The following is a 16,071-nucleotide window of genomic DNA, read 5'->3' as shown; positions in this document are numbered from 1 at the left end:
CTGCTACCTTCTGAAGCTGACAGCTCTTAGAATAATGTATGCATATTTGCATATCTAGAATTGGCCATTCTGCCATGTTTTACATTATCAGACCAGAAATGATGGGTCATTTGGACTTTGACTCAGAATTTTTAATCTATCAGTGAATAGTTTTAACCTTGACTGAATCAAAGTGTCCCCCTATGGGAAAACTTTAACACTCCACCGCTGAGATACGGGCGCTCCCAAATAAAATTGATACCTCAATAACAATAGGTACATTGTGAAACCCTAAATACTACTGTTGTGGTGCATGTGTGTGGTTTCTATTGTGATTATTCTTCTAGCGGAGGGCTAAATAGAGAAGAGAATTAAACTTCAGTATGGTCTTGTTTTGTCTTTAATTTTGTCATTATTGTGTCTCATACAAAACCTCCCTTTGGCATAGTTCTGCCAACCAAGAAAATGTACCATATTCTCGTGGCAATGCCTGTGCCTGGAACTTCGTTTGATAACATTCACACCCGAACAAAAATGAAGGGTAACAGGTCACAAGTTTTTATTAGTCTAAGTGTACAATACATGTATGTCAATTGCAAAGAGGCTACTGTACATATTTCCGTAGTTTTTACCAGGAATGCTGAAAGTGAAAACAAAAGCAATTTCAAATCAGGAAACTATCGTGCAATATCTCACATATTTCACATGTGAGATTTTAGATTGAAGGATGAACTGCTGGATTCAAATGCGTTGTTACCAGTGTGGCTCAATTGCTCCGGGTGTGGTCTGCTAATGTAGGGGACGCTTCCGAAAGGCCGTGCATCGTTCGCAGACTCTCCTTAAAAAATAAAACATTTAGATGAAACAGGATCTGTGTGATCCTAAGCTTCCAGTAACACCTTCTGCACCTCTATGAAGAACACCATTCCTTAACACGTCTTATCTTTCATCAAAAGCTGTATTGAACTTCACCTTTTTCCTCCACTCCACATAGGTCCCTTCTTGTCCTCGTTGGACAGGGGAGACTTCCTTGTGCAGAAGTCCCCGTCTTTCTGGCGAGCCGGCGCCACAAGCCAATCCTGACGGGCACCTCGATGATGCGCTCGCACAGCAGAGGAAGGACGAGCAACGGATGCCGTCAAGTAGATCGACGACTTGTGTTATACTATAGGATCGATACAAGTGTGAGGTTTGTCCATATGGCCCAATTAAAAAAAAAAGCAGGCAAGTACAATATACCTTGATCAATGTGGAGTAATGTGTGATCATATATATACTGTGGATGGTGTAAGGACGATTCAAAAACATTTAAAATAACTTCAGACTATCTGACAGAACCTCTTAAAACATCTCTCAAATATGGGATGGCAAACCTGAGATCACACCTTTATACTCAATAAGGGCTTTGCACACCTAATGAGCAAATGTTATTCTCCTTGTTGTTTACGTATTTTGTTGTTCACTTATCTACTCTAGTGGGGAAGCTCATGTTACACACTTAGCCAAGTAGACGCACACACAGCCCCGGGTGGAGGTGAGGAACCACCGTTGGCAATACCAACTGGGGACTGATGAGATCTAGAGCAACCTGCAACACAAAGAATCCATGTCAGTACCTCAAGAATGAAATGTCTCCATAATGTGCTGGGTTATTGTGTTGGGGAAAGAACTACAAAAAACGCTCAACGGACTGTAGTTTGTAATTTTGCATTTCTGCTGTTTTAAACCGACCGAATGGAACCCCCGACGGCGAGCAGGGAGGAGGCGGAGCTCAGGTCGGCCTGGTGGAAGTGAACGTTGTCGGGCCACTCCTCGCCCCCACGCCGCCGGGCCCACGACAACCGCAGCGTTTGTAGTTCTTCACCGATCTGCCGAGGTGGTCTTCCCTGACCTCCACACTCAGCACGGTACCCTTGGAGCCCACTGCCGTGCATGCAACACACACACACACACACACACACACACACACACACACACACACACACACGAATAATAAAGTATTTTCACCACCAGTGTAGAATTGACTTCATTGTTTCTATTTTAGAAGCCTAACACTGTTACTCCACTACTCAGTAATTGCTGATTAGTAAATAGTTAAACGGATAAGTACATCAGGATTTAATTTTATTGTAGTCAGGGTTTAAAAAATCCATTAGTGCAACAGTTTATTGATATCACTTGTGAAGTCTTTAACATAGAAGGTGTGAATATCGATTTCAGTTTCAAGTGTTAACGTCTTCATAAAACCATTGATGCATGTTGTACGCATGTCTCGCATATGTATTAAGCCTAATGTATGTGGCTCGTACTACAGACCTGCTCGGGACAGGAAAAGGGACATCGCCCCGGACCCTGACCCCGACTCCAACACACAGTCTCCCTCTACCACGTCCATCATTGTCAACATCATGCTGGCATCCTGGAGGGAATAGAAATGCATGGATACAAATGTTACAATGTTTAGTCTGTAATGAACTGTTCTATAACACACCATGACAGAGAAAGATATTGGTAACAATAGGCCCATGAACTGAACTAAACAAACAGAACCTTTGGGTACGCTATTGCTGGTCCCCTCTTCATTAACAGCACATAATCCTCCAGGCTCGGGCGGCGAATGAGGATGGGAGCCCAGTGTGTGGTCCTCATAATCCGGCCCGAGGGTCGCCCTGCCATGTCGTCGTGGTTTATGGTACCCCAGGAGCTTTGCAGACGCACTCCCTCCTGCAGTTGGAACATCTTCCTAAACTCTACCCGACCTTTCTTGCGAAACTCGGCAACAAGCAGCTCCCCGAACTCGATCATGGTCTCCCGAGGGAGAGATTTTGGCAGTGGTTCGGCCATGTGAGATGGAGTTCCAGCCCCCATTTGGCTTTGCACGTCACTGCAATCGGCAACAGTCCGACCATTAGATAGATGTGTAATCTCTTCTTGGGGCATTGTGATTTCCTTTATGGGTGTATCTGATTCACAGATTTGGTCAGATGCGACTAGAGTGTTTGAATCCTCAGTGACAGCCAGGCTTTCTTCAGTTCTGTCATCATTACAATCTCTTAACTGTTCCACTTCAGGTCCAAGGGACTCCTGAGGTAATAACTGACTAATTCTCTCCAGTGGAGACAGGGGACGTCTTCTGACTAGAGACACATCTCGTCCTACTTTTTGGCTGTCGTCCTCGTCCATCTTATTAGTACCTACGGAAAAACGTCTTACTTCATGGACCCTTGACTGTACATTGTATTTATGCAGCTTCCTATAACGTTTGTGTCCAATACTAGGTATTTGATTTCGTGCGAGCGTCTGCCAAAGCAAAGCCCTTGCCATGGGGATATGTATCGACATGGTTTAAATTAACAGTTAATAATATATAAAACTATATCTAAACAATTGAGTGAACTTATCCAAAACATTGAAGTTGTAGTCACGACAGCCGAGAAAACAAAGACTTTGGGATATCTACTACAACGCTGCGCATGAAAGTCCAGTAGGTCTCCAACGATGGCATTGCATCCGGCAGCAGAATGTCATGCTCCCCATGCAGCAACACGATTGACGTCATCAATCTGCGACAACTCATGCTCCGCCTCCTGTGCGTTCTAGGCATGGACAGGTTCTAGGCAGTATCCAATCAGAATTACTTGTATTACATCTTATTGTACAAGTACACAAGAGTCGTTTGTGAACCAAGTCGTTTGGCTTGGTCCATCAACAGCCACAAAGAAGCAACAATGCAAGATAAAGTAAATAAAAATATGAAAAATATGTAAACAATAAGTAGCAGCAAAGATCACAATAATAAATAATAACATAAAGTAAGTATTAATAAGAGGCTACAACAACTAAAACAGTGGTAATAAGTAAAAATGACTAATAATAAGTAATGGGGTGTAGTAAAGCGTAAGTGTAATGTAAGTGTAAAGGGTTCAAGTGGTCGTGGGACCAGCAACAGTTGATTCTGGTGCAAAAATGCTTTGCAAATAATCAGTTTGGTAGGGTTTGGATTTTTCCAGGAGCCTGACTGCTTGGGGCCAGCTACCATCATTTTCCAGCAGAGGACGCCATTGGTTCTCTGTGAAGTACCCCAAAAAAACTAAGAAAAAAAAACAAAAGTGTATACTTGTATTATAATTATAATAATAATTATTATTATCATTATCATCGTTAACTTGTTTAAACTTTCATTAACTGTGTGAAATCTGCCTTATCGGTGCAAAAACATGGTATTCGTTTTTTTTAGCCCACAACATACTATTGTGACCTCACAGATGTTATAGAGGGATAACGTTGTTGCGTATATCAGTGAGGTTCAATTGTGGTACTGTGCACTTATACGATTAATACAAATAATCAAAGCACTTTCCCCGTTTCGATAATACCCGAGTAAACTGGGATGCTCACCTTTGCACTCAGGCTGCTTGTTTGTTTTGCTGTGGACAAGGCAAAATCGACAAACGAGGTAAGTACAATTCACCACATACTCAAATGTAGTACTAAGCCTTGTATTTGATTTAAAACTCAATCTAATATTGTTTCCCAAAACGGATTAGATTTTTTTAAGACACACCCATTTGTAGATAGTAGCCAATGGGAAGGCTGTAAACTCCAGGGGAAATGCGCCTGCTTGTGAACACTCACACGTGGTTTTTTTCGACCACGCAGACTCACGCCAGTACTGGGGAAATGGCGGCTGACGGTGGCAGCACTTCGCTTGGACTACCCTGCGTTTTCTCACCTAAATCACGCAGTATCTAGCCTTGTGTGCCCAAGATGGTAGATTAAGAATCTGGAATACTGATAGTAAAAACAATTCACCAAGAGTATGTGCCTTCTGCCCATCTGAGTGCCACTTGTACCTGCATAGCATGGGGACCATGCCGGACAGTCAAGGTATGTGGTGGTAGCAGTACTTAAAATGCTTAGGCCTTGACGAAATGCATGAGTTGTAACCGGCGTCGGCAGTTAAACCGAGTATATTGCATTTATTGTTTGAGCATAGGAGTGACTCCTCGGATAACCATATGTGTTAATGTGAAGATCATCTCCTGTGTGACACGGACAGGGATGGGGTTAGCAAGCGGTGGCCACGTTAGCAGCTATTAGCTGGCTATGTAGCGCCTGAGGGAAACGCACATGTTGGTCCCACAGTGGTTGGGAAATTAGTTTTCAATTCAGAAAATGCTGCTGGAAATCAGTGTTTTTCGAATGAAACAACCCCACATTGTGTTTGTTTGTTTTCAGATGCGCCGTTATATAATGTCCCGCATCGTTGATGTCTCCTCAGTCGCTTGTAAAAGTGTGCATTTGGAAGTTAGCGTTAGCTACACAAGGTTTAGCTTTCAAGCTAACATGTTCCACCATGACACTTGAAGCCATAGATCACTGACGTTTTAATATACTTTAGATACTAAGACAAGTATACGCAAATGTCCTTATACTTTAAGGGTTTATATCTTACCGAGCAAGATTGCTGCCCCTGAAAAACTTTTGGTCCCTCGTGATATTGGCCATTTCGGCATACATCACTTTGACATTTACTTATCCAGCTGAATATGGTCTTATTCCTTGATGTCCTAATTTTATGTAAAACACAAGCATCAAAATATGTTTCTAATGGATTTGATCTTTTTCATTAACTGTTAACTTTTTTTTTTAGGAGGGTCCCCTGAGGAAGAAGAGGAAATCAGAGGCAGTGCAGGTGGAGCAGAAGGCAGACCTTTTGGCAATGGGCACGGCGGCGGGCACTGTGCTTATCTACAGCACAGCAAAAGGAGCATTGCACTGCACTCTGGTGAGGTCACGGTACACTTACATTTGTAATGTTTGTAAATCACAAATTATTCCACTGGTGGCCTTATCAATTAAATATATCTAATTATCCACAACCCCAGAGGTGGGCTGTGGGGTTATGTAAAAAAATGCTGGTTACGTACATGTCATTGCATTATTATTGTTTTGTGTTCTTTGTTAATGTGTTTTCTTTCTTCTGTTGATAGGACGGTGGTCATAGTGGAGCAGTGAACTGTGTGGATTGGCACCCCCAGGACGCCTTGTTATACAGCGGTTCAGACGATACTCAAATTGTAGAGTGGGACCTACAAACGGGAAAGTCACGCTGGTCAGTAGCCACATACTACGCACATAACTTGCATTTTCTAGAACAACAAATTTCTCAGGCAGATTGCTGCCATCTTTTTATTTGAATGCCTTGCATCCACAAGGCCATTTCTAAATTATGCTGGATAATGTATTGTTGAACATCCTTTGCCAATTGTTCATTCAAATTTCGGTCACAGTTATGAACGATAATGAATGCTCAACAATATATCCAACTGTGCATTATGTAAGTTACGTAGTAAGTTAAGAGTGTCGGCCTATTCTGTTGGTATATAGGCAAACTAATGTCAAAGGCCCCCCAAAAGTTCCACGTGCGCACACTTCAAGAATATAAAAGACAATTGAAATATGTCTAGGGCCTCTGTAGATGTGCGGAGTAGAGCTGGTGAACGCCAGTCACAGGGAGACCACAGGCTTCTGGTTGGGAACGTTCCTTTGAGGAAGAATGTGTTCTTAAGGGAACGATGATACATGAACAATTATATAGAACAGTAATAACACGCAAGCAATTGCTTTTTCAACTAGCACACGTATAAGCCATAACACTGGTATATCAATGTACTGGTAATTTGGAGCCGTACACATTATTAACATGGCTCTCAATGTAGCCCGGCTATTGGGGAGGGCCTAGCCCGGAATACAATCTCAAAAGTCACAAACAGCCTAACCGTAGGAGATGGTTTAGTTCACTGTTCACTGGTACACAGAACAGGCTTATGTACAACCTTGATAGTTGGAAAGATAATTGGCCAACATATCTAACAAATCTCACTAGTGGAGAAACACAGACGGGGACATATTTACATAAACGGTCACCGGGGTAAATAGAAGTAGCGAATAAGAACAAACCTGCATAAATACTTTACCAACATCTATAATTTACATACAACTTATCCAAAGTGGAAGAAAAGCAACAAAGCTCCAAGGAAAACCAACCGCTGAGATCGTCCCTGCAGTTCTATCCGAGACCGTAACTTAATTCCACTTAAAGTGCCAATGACCTAATACAGGCTAACTCAATTAGATTGGCAATGCTTTTTATTCTACATGGAGCATGTTTTTCAAGGTATTAAGTAGGGATGTGCATTTCTGGCAAAAATACTATTCGATATTCACTGAGAAGCATTGGAATAATTTTCGAAAATCGGTCCATCAAGAACCCCGCACACACAAGGGCTTTGACTCCGAACTTCGTTATTCGAATATAATTAGAATATCAAAATTCGAACGAGTATTAGGCAGCCCTTAATATTCAAACCTGTTATGGGCAGGCCAAGAGGGAGAGACGTCGGAGAACCCGACGCAGTCTATTCATAATGTTGTAATGACCACGGAAGAGGCAGTGAATGAACTATTGATTAGACGGCGATTTATTAGAAACCTAATAAACTGTTGGAACATGCAAGACCGGTAACCATCCCTAGTATTAAGTGATTTATTGCAAATGATCCATGGCTGCCTTTGTAAATTCAGTCTTATTGCTTATCGCCATCTATTGCCATGCCCATGTATTGCCAAACCCCCAATTAACCTTTGGTTATTTGATTCAAAGTTTATTCCCATGATATTTAAGCTTTGTTAAAGAGTCCTATTTTACCCCATGTTTGTATGGGGTGATGACAGATGAGTTAATGTGTGAATGTATCTGTTCAATGTGTTCAGCAAGTGGAAAGCGGACCGTGCAGCAGTGACCAGTTTGTGTGCGAGTCCTGACGGCAAGCTGCTGCTTTCTGCAGGACAGACCATCAAGATGTGGGACTTGGAGACTAAGGAGGTGTATAGGGTGAGCACGGCAGCTCTTTGGTACTGGACACAAATGGATCTTTATTCCTGGGTGTATCATCATTATTCCACTAATGTCTACCCAAGTTGAAATCTCCCCATTACTACAGCCTGTACTTATTTATAAAGAGCTGGTTTGATTTTCGGTCTGAATATGGCCAAGAGGGAACTTCATAGTGTGGCTCTATCGTTAACCATGTTTTTTCTATTACCTTGGCTTGAAATAACAGTAAATACACTAATTAATGTTTTGATCATATCTAATGTAAGCATTGCGGTAAGTCAATGAATGAATAAAACATGGGCACATTTGCTTTCTGCCCTCTTTTCAGAAATTCACAGGCCACTCGACGGCTATAACGACCCTATGCTTTGCTACCACCCGGCCACCAGACGGCAATGGACTGTACTTTCTGTCTGGGGCTGCATATGACAGGCTCCTCAGCGTTTGGTGAGTTACGGGATTTCTGTGAATGAATAGCAGTAGTAATAATAGTATACTTGTACAATTTGGCGGTGATCTTCTTAGTTTTGGTTTTTATTTATAGTATTTTTGTTTCATGGCACGGAATAGAGCTGCATGGATTTCTAAAGAAGTCACCCTAACGGGTGCAGTGTTTTCAGGCATTCGTATTTAACTAGCCCAGCCTATCATGAGCTCCTCATCATTGCATATTGTCACATTCTTTTCACATCAATACAGTATAAAGACTGCACAGTGGTAGCATGAGGTAGATGCTGGCAGCTAATTAACATGTATACCACTGAAGACTCATCCTCAAAGATGTTTCTATTGTGGTACCTTTCCATGTGTTTTTGCATGCTTATTTGATCCTTTTCCCTCTTTATGCGTTTTCATAATTAACTTTTTTCTATTGGATTTTTTTGTATACCTGTCCCCTTAAATGCACATAGTTATATCAATAGTTTGTTACTGCTATGATACTCATGCATTTGTATGTGTTTTATAGGCAAGTGCGCGACGATGGCAAGGACAAGAACTCTGTGGTGTCGTTCACATTGACCGACGAACCCCTGCACATTGACCTCTACTCTTCCAACAGCAAAGAGGAGGTCAGACGCGTTGTGCTCTCATATAAACGATTTGAAAAGTATTGATGCTACTGTCTTTCATGCAGTTTTGGATAGGTTATTCTCAATAATAAGTCAGTCTAATATTCTTTGTGCAGGCAATGAGACTGGCTGTGGTGTGCAAAGATGGACAGCTCCATCTTTTTGAGCACTTTTTGAACGGGTAAGACCCTCAAAGTGTTGTTCCTAGTCACCTAGCATGTGTTTATCCGGAAGCATCTGTAGATTGATTTGTTGTTTGTGTTTCTCACAGGCCGTGCAAGAAGCCCCTGTCCCCCTCCTGTACCGTGCAGATGTCGGGCGTAGAAGACTCCCCGGTGCCCATTCCCTTGCTGGCCACAGCCCTGGGGTCAGACTCGCGCAGTGTGATGCTGGCCTATGGCAACCACCTTCAGCCTGTCATGGAGAGGGTGGTGAGTAAAGCAGAACAGTTTGAAATACAGCAGCATGCTGTGGGCTTTGTTTACAGGATGACGTTTTATTTATTTTTAACACCCCCACCCACTCGCCTATCTGCAGGAGGTGAACTCATCAGAAAAGACACATCTGCTTGACCCGGGACGTGAAGACCGCTTTATCCCTCTCCGTTGACGCCAATGTCTCCAAGGTACCACCATCTTGTCCTTACCCGCCACTTGTCTTGTCCCTTGCTCCAGCGAATTGCAAGTGCTTGGCATTTAGACATTTTGATTTTCTGTGTGGCAATCATGGAGTGAACACGTGGTCAATATTTAAAGTGAATTACATTTTTCCAGGTGAAAACGCCATTAGTCAATACCAAGAGCAAAGTGTTGGTCCCAGGGCTTCCTGGTCACCAGGCTCCCATCACCATGACCTCACTAGGGTCAGAGAAGAGGAAACTAGGCGGTAAAACTACAGAGGTAAGCTTAATTTATCTTTTCGTATTCTTATAAATTGCTTTTGACTTTTGGGGAAAATGGAACCATATCTGCCATTTGTTTTGTAGTTGTGGTTGGTGTTTCACTATCGAGTTGGCAAGCCAGTTGAATATGTGGAACCAATTGGATACCCTTTTATAACCACTTGTTCATTCCCTTTGTGCAGATGTCAATAGAAGAGCGTCTTGAAGAGATCGATCTTTCCACCGTATCTGCACAGAAGGGCCGGGTGAAGGGGCTTCCCTCCCTCCAGATGGACAACTTTGCAGTGCTTCTGGTGCAAGGCTTGGAGAGCCAAGATGCAGAGATCCTGAATGTACGTGTGCTTTATCATCGCCCCCAATAAATTCTAATGTGAAAGTTTGTTTGTAACTTGTCTGTTACCTCGATGCAGATCTCCAAATAATGTTTCCCCTCCTCCTTGCAGAAAGTGTTCCAGAACAAGAAAGAAATGCAGATAAAGAAGACTGTGGCCCGGTTGCCACTCCCAGCAGTCCTGCCGTTGTTGAACCAAGTGAGTCCAAATCATTATTTCTCAACTTCTATTGTTAAAAAAAAAAGAAAGCCTTGCAACGAATATCTAAACTTTTGTTTCGTTCTCTCAGATCACCAAGAGACTGCAAGGACATCCCCTAGCGTAAGTGAAGCACACCCCGCCCTGCCCTGCGCACTTCATTATTTTGTCACAACACCGCAGGTTCCCACTCGGTCTAGAGGGCCACATTGTACCGGCACCACCATCATACCGCTGTACAACGCTATGTGAGCCGCTAATGGAGCATGGCTTCTCCTCCCCCTCCCCCTGCAGGGCCCTACTAATGGTACGGTGGCTCAAGGCGGTGCTCGTGCAACACACCTCGTACCTGTCATCGGTGAGTCCACCCTGCAACCCGCCTGATGGACTAGACACTGACACTGGCTGACGGTTAAGAAATGGGTCATTAATTTGTCATTTTGCTAGCTTGCAATACTTATTTTTATTGCAAGTCTTGTGTTCCCTAGTAGTACAACTTGTTCAAGTTTAAAATGATTCCATTCAAGTTAACTTTGAGTGATGCAGGCCAGTAATGTATTCTGTACTCCACTAAGTACAGAATAGCTGCAGCCAGTAGGTAAACCATTTAGTCAAGGTTGACAAAAGTATTTTTAAGCCTTAGATATTGGGAGTGCTTTGCAAAACATTCGTATTTAAATTTGAATAGACATCCTGACTGCCGGTAGCATTACTGATATTGTCTGTGCACATTATTAGACTTTTATTGAATCTCATTTATAACAACTGGGTTTAAGATGTGTAATCAAATCGTAATTTCCCATATTGGCAGCAAACCTGACAAAATAACACTATAAAATTTAGAAACTGGGTTGACGTGTCTTGGCGTTGGTCAGTTTTCATCTCATTTACGTCGGGATTCAGCTGAACTATTGCACAACCCAGGGCACACTCACCTATAGGGAGTGAGCCATTGATCATGATCAGTTTTGAGCTTCACTAACACAAAATTGATCTCCTTACTTTCAAACATTGTAATGTTTCTCAGTACTCTGTACTTATTGGTACCTCTTTAAGGCATATCAGTTGCCTCTTAGGTTTGGCGAACTTAAAAAATAATAATCACGTACTAAGACTAACCCCCAAAAGCCTGCATGTGGACAGCAACACAAGTCGTCTGTTTTCGCCCTAGTGCAATGCTACCTGACATATCTTTTCATGCCTGGTATGAACCTGTTAATATTGTTCTTAAACGCCGCCAATTACCCAGCTTCTTGTTCATTATGGTCCTCATGTGTTCCCATTCCACAGCTGCCTGACTTGGTAAACCAACTCGGAGTGCTGTACCACATGATCGAAAGCAGGGTGAAAATGTTCCACAGGTTAAACAAGCTGAATGGCAAACTGCTTCTTCTCATCACACAGGTATGCACCTTTTACATAGAGCTTTGTACATTAGCATTGTGTACCAAAACCAGAATCGGCCTACGAAGCATTAACCTTCTTAGACATTAAGGTCACATCTCCATTTGTCACTGAATCTCAGAATTGCCTCGATCCCATGGCATTCAACACAAGTGGAAGGACCAATCAAGGGATAGATAGTTTATTCATGACTAAGCACGGCGTGAGTGTTACAGCCTGCATAATTTTCAAAAAGGCTGCGGCGACAGAAAGTAAGGCTGTAAAAATCGAAGCAAGCCTTCGGATCAAATTTCTGTCAAATGTATTTGCTTGACTTCAGACCAGATTCAGCAGCGGCAGGGAACTTGGCGACTTAAACTCTCTCCCATAGCACTGATTGGTCCCGAAGCTTTTGGGGTTTTGAAAGTTGGTGCCAATGGGATTGAGCAACGATAGACCAGGAGAAGGCTGCTCTGGGGATTTGATTTGAATGTTTTTTGCATCTACCTCCTTGTTTTCACCACTAGGTGGCGACAAGCAACAGCTGCACAGACACAGAAGTGGACCGCACTGCTAAGCTGGTCTACGAAGAGGGTAAGGAATACATCACCGTTTGTCCTTGGGAAGGCAGGGTGGAATGAGATGAAACTTCAGTCCATTTCATCAAAGCCATTATGTTTGGTACCCTGCGGTTCAGGACGTGCAGGGATTTGGTCAGCACCTTCAATGGCGGACATTCTGGCTTTTCAGTTTGACTGAACGGTAGACGTGCTTTTTTTTTTTATCAAAGGGTTGCTTGTCAAAGTGGTTTCCCAGAGCAGGTGTACAATTGGTGGCAGTAATAGTCGGTATTCTACATTTTATTGAGTGCTGTTCTCTCTCTGCGAGCCCTTGGGCTGATGCGCTGACGCATCTCAACACGGGCACATGTAACTCGGCAAGGCACTTTTGAATTCCGTGCAGTCACTCATCTAACATGCAAACAAGGCTCCTGTTGCCAGGCAACCTGGTCAGCAGCTTTCAGACCCCTCTCTGAGCGGAACGTGGCTCTGTTTGGTCTCATTACTGTACTGCAGTCCTATGCAAATCACGAGCTCCTCCGTCCCGAGTCCTTTCTATCTGAACATAAAACAACCAGAGTAACAATTCCACCGCAAAAGGCAACCACGGCAAATGAAAGTAAAAGGCTTCTGTGAATAACCAACTGAGGGCGCCTATTAGGGCCCGGCCGTGTCCTGAACAAGAGGAGTTCAATAGCCCCCCCACTTCTGTGGAAATATGATCACTAGTGGCTTGATGCCATATTTTATGTATGATCAGTAGATTGATTTATGCCTGAGGCCGTTTATATTGATAGTCTGAATCGAAGTTCAAAGAGAACAAAGTTTAAAGTGAAAAGTAGATTTTGACCTGAAGTGATAATAATTAAAACTTCAATAGCAATAAGGCTGATCTGATTTAAGTTCAATATTGCCCTGATGTCGATTTTATAAAAAATCCATCCATCCACCTTTTGTATTTCATCGCCATTTCCTATACGCACAAATTTCATCTGCGGCATAGTGTCATGCTGGAATGTGCTCAGCTACCATCAACTTTTTTCTCTCCTCACTGTTTAGAGTAGCTTTCAGTTTTTAAAGTTACATTTAACTTTCGCTGCAACGCGGTCAATAGAGTGGTCAAGTGACTCATTGTCATTCCTTGAATCTCATCATAGCGAATCTGATTGTTTTAACTTGTGCCTTTAAAAAAAAACAAACGTGCGTGTTCATTTTGTTAGTTTATGCAAAACAGCCACATTCAATTGGCGTTATGTTATTATAGGAAGTACACCACAACTCAATTAGATAAGGGTGGACATGTACAAAACTGTTTATTAAGTACAACTGACTTGACGACTATCCTCATATCATTAACATAACAAAATTGGGGTCCGAGCAATCATCAGGTTATAATGGGTGTTGTGAAATATTGAGGGTAAACATTCTTATTAAAAGGATCCCTTTCACGTCATCTTCAACAGATACCATAAGCAATGAAAATAAGTATTCTAAAATAGCATTGGTAGTATTGCGTTGACGTTCAGTACCTTAATATCCTCTCGGTGAAATGGCAAAACCTCTTGCTATGACGAAGGTGTATGGTTTCTTAAGTATCGAGTCAGGGATTGGGAAGTTAAGCCCTTGGTCATTGTCCTCACCAAAACAAAGCCCTTCTTTCTGCCAGCTCACCATTTGCATTGCTTGTGAGCTGATGAGTTCCGTCTAAACCTTTTAATGCGTATGTGATCCATCTCCATACAATTTCGCTTCACCACTGACCTCTCCTCCCACGTGAAAAATTGATGTCAACAAATGAATATACATCTTTATATAAATGGCAGTAATGCATCTTTGAATTGTTCTTTTAGATGTAATAATAGTTTTTTATATGTAGTGTCTTTCTGAAATGGCAATAACTGGCATTCAATTTGGCGTTCCACATATAAGTCAAAGTAGTGGAATGTTTGACATTTGTAAAATAACAGAGCTGCCTAATGCGCGTTTGGTGGGTGGGGGTCAGGTGGGTTTGTGCACGGTGTGTGTAAATGGCCTTTGCTGTGGTATTTCAAATGCAGATTATTCCAGTCGCCCCACACTTGGAACTCAAACACCAATGTGAGATCTTCTAAGACGGGGTGTTTACTGATTCACTGGTTGCGTTATTGCCCATCTGAGCACGCGTCTCCGACCGTAGTCATAAGGTGTAGTGCACACCGGGGCGTGCTCGAGAGTTTTTACATGTCCATGACTGCAGAGGTTGGATTAATGTGTTTCCCCTTGGTCCTCCAGAGTCCTCTGAAGACGACGCCTCCGGGGACGAAGGCCTTCCTGATGATGATAACTCTGACGTGAGTACCACACCGTCCTTCCAGTGTTGTACATGGGTTGTCCTTTTTCTTTTTTTGAGTTGTCTAATCCTGTGACCTCTACCGTTTTCTCTTCAGAATTGGGAGGAAGAGGATGAGGAGGACGATGGAGCGATGGAAGGGCAAAACAGTGGTGATGAAGACGGGAGATTGGAGTCCAAAACAAACGGCGATGAGGACATGGAGCATGAAAACGAGAGCGAGGAAGAATAAACGCCAATCGTACACGAATTAAGGGTCGGGACGGGGGAGGGAGGGTTAAAGATTTATATATATACTTTTTATTTTCATGCTTTTGATTTTATCTGAACAAATGATGGTTTTACAGAATTGCAAAAAGACCAAGCGCCTCCTCTGAGCCCTGCCATTTCACTGCGGTCTCCCAGCACAGACATTGTTCTCCTCGGCCCACCCAGCTGGAGGGCTGTGCTGTGATACGGCCACACTCATAGTTTTCTTTTGTTCCCCCCCCCCCCATACCAATGTATAAGTAATCTGTGACTAAACTCTACAGCCGTCATATAGTAACTTAACCACCCCTATTACACAAGACTGAAATGTGTTGATCACTTGATTTTTGCCTGGTCCTGAGTTACCATACGGTATTCTGTCATGCCTCATCATTCTCATGATTGTACCATTTCACCTAAATGTTCGTTCCCTAATTTGTAGAACGAGTCACCAAGTAAGCCTCTTGTGGTGAAACTAAATTTGCCCACCGGTGTGTAGACAACCTGATGATGAAAGCAAAGCTTGGGCTTTGGGTACTGTATAGCGATGCAGAGGCATCTGTTCTCCCTTTGTACAGTAAATGCTTGATCACAGATGGTGTTGCTGACGTGTCCATAGATCATGACCACGCAAAGCAAATCTGTATGTACAGTGCCGCTGTTTCGTCAAAGCCCTCCACACTTGTCCGCAGGAAGCAAAACAATAGTACGTATTAAATGAATTCCTGTTCTGTTGTCCCCTCAATAATGTTCCTTATTTGTGTTTTTGTTTTTGGGTTGTTGCCTGATTTTGAACCCATAGCCACAACATAAAACAATGTGAATTTGCTCAAATTGATAAATAAATGGGTTTTTCCAACAGGCTACCAAGTTCATAACATTTGAAACTTACAAATTCCGAGTATTTTCATGGGTACTGAACATATTCATTGTTAAGTTGCAACATTTACTTTATTTGTTGGATGAAAGGGCTAGACATCCAAGCTGTTTACAATGATTGTTTACTCAAATGTAGTCAACTGATTATTCATAGTTCCTAATGGTCTTTACTATCATAATGTTGCACCCTATCATGCTTTCTTAGCATGAACAAATCCTCATTTACCAAGGCGTATGTTTGCAGGGAAGTCAAACCGAAGAGCGCTGGCTTTTTACGTGACTTTTTGCTTT

At 42.6% G+C, this 16,071-nt stretch overlaps 2 protein-coding genes across 2 annotated transcripts; one reads left to right on the top strand and one right to left on the bottom strand.

Moving 5' to 3' along the window:
- Window positions 1–514: 514 nt before the first annotated feature.
- Window positions 515–3,562, bottom strand: trmt61b (tRNA methyltransferase 61B). The gene is given in 12 exon segments (XM_030357148.1): window positions 515–619; window positions 737–817; window positions 952–1,057; window positions 1,060–1,101; window positions 1,104–1,144; window positions 1,478–1,491; window positions 1,493–1,567; window positions 1,711–1,727; window positions 1,730–1,825; window positions 1,828–1,902; window positions 2,296–2,398; window positions 2,530–3,562. Coding segments are annotated over 11 exon segments (1,410 nt in total). The 5' UTR covers window positions 3,322–3,562; the 3' UTR covers window positions 515–619; window positions 737–768.
- Window positions 3,563–4,644: 1,082 nt separating this feature from the next.
- wdr43 (WD repeat domain 43) lies at window positions 4,645–15,767 on the top strand. The gene is given in 20 exon segments (XM_030356565.1): window positions 4,645–4,714; window positions 4,717–4,786; window positions 4,788–4,866; window positions 5,633–5,767; window positions 5,973–6,094; window positions 7,756–7,876; window positions 8,208–8,326; window positions 8,847–8,949; window positions 9,066–9,130; window positions 9,221–9,397; window positions 9,508–9,574; window positions 9,723–9,848; window positions 10,033–10,182; window positions 10,294–10,380; window positions 10,472–10,503; window positions 10,675–10,738; window positions 11,671–11,784; window positions 12,291–12,357; window positions 14,595–14,653; window positions 14,750–15,767. Coding segments are annotated over 20 exon segments (1,947 nt in total). The 5' UTR covers window positions 4,645–4,659; the 3' UTR covers window positions 14,885–15,767.
- The last annotated feature ends 304 nt before the right edge of the window (window positions 15,768–16,071 follow it).

This window comes from Gadus morhua, chromosome 5 (genome assembly GCF_902167405.1).
Source record: "Gadus morhua chromosome 5, gadMor3.0, whole genome shotgun sequence".
Taxonomy (NCBI): domain Eukaryota; kingdom Metazoa; phylum Chordata; class Actinopteri; order Gadiformes; family Gadidae; genus Gadus; species Gadus morhua.
The sequence above is the reverse complement of the archived record's forward strand: the minus strand, read 5'-3'. Positions and strand labels throughout refer to the sequence as shown.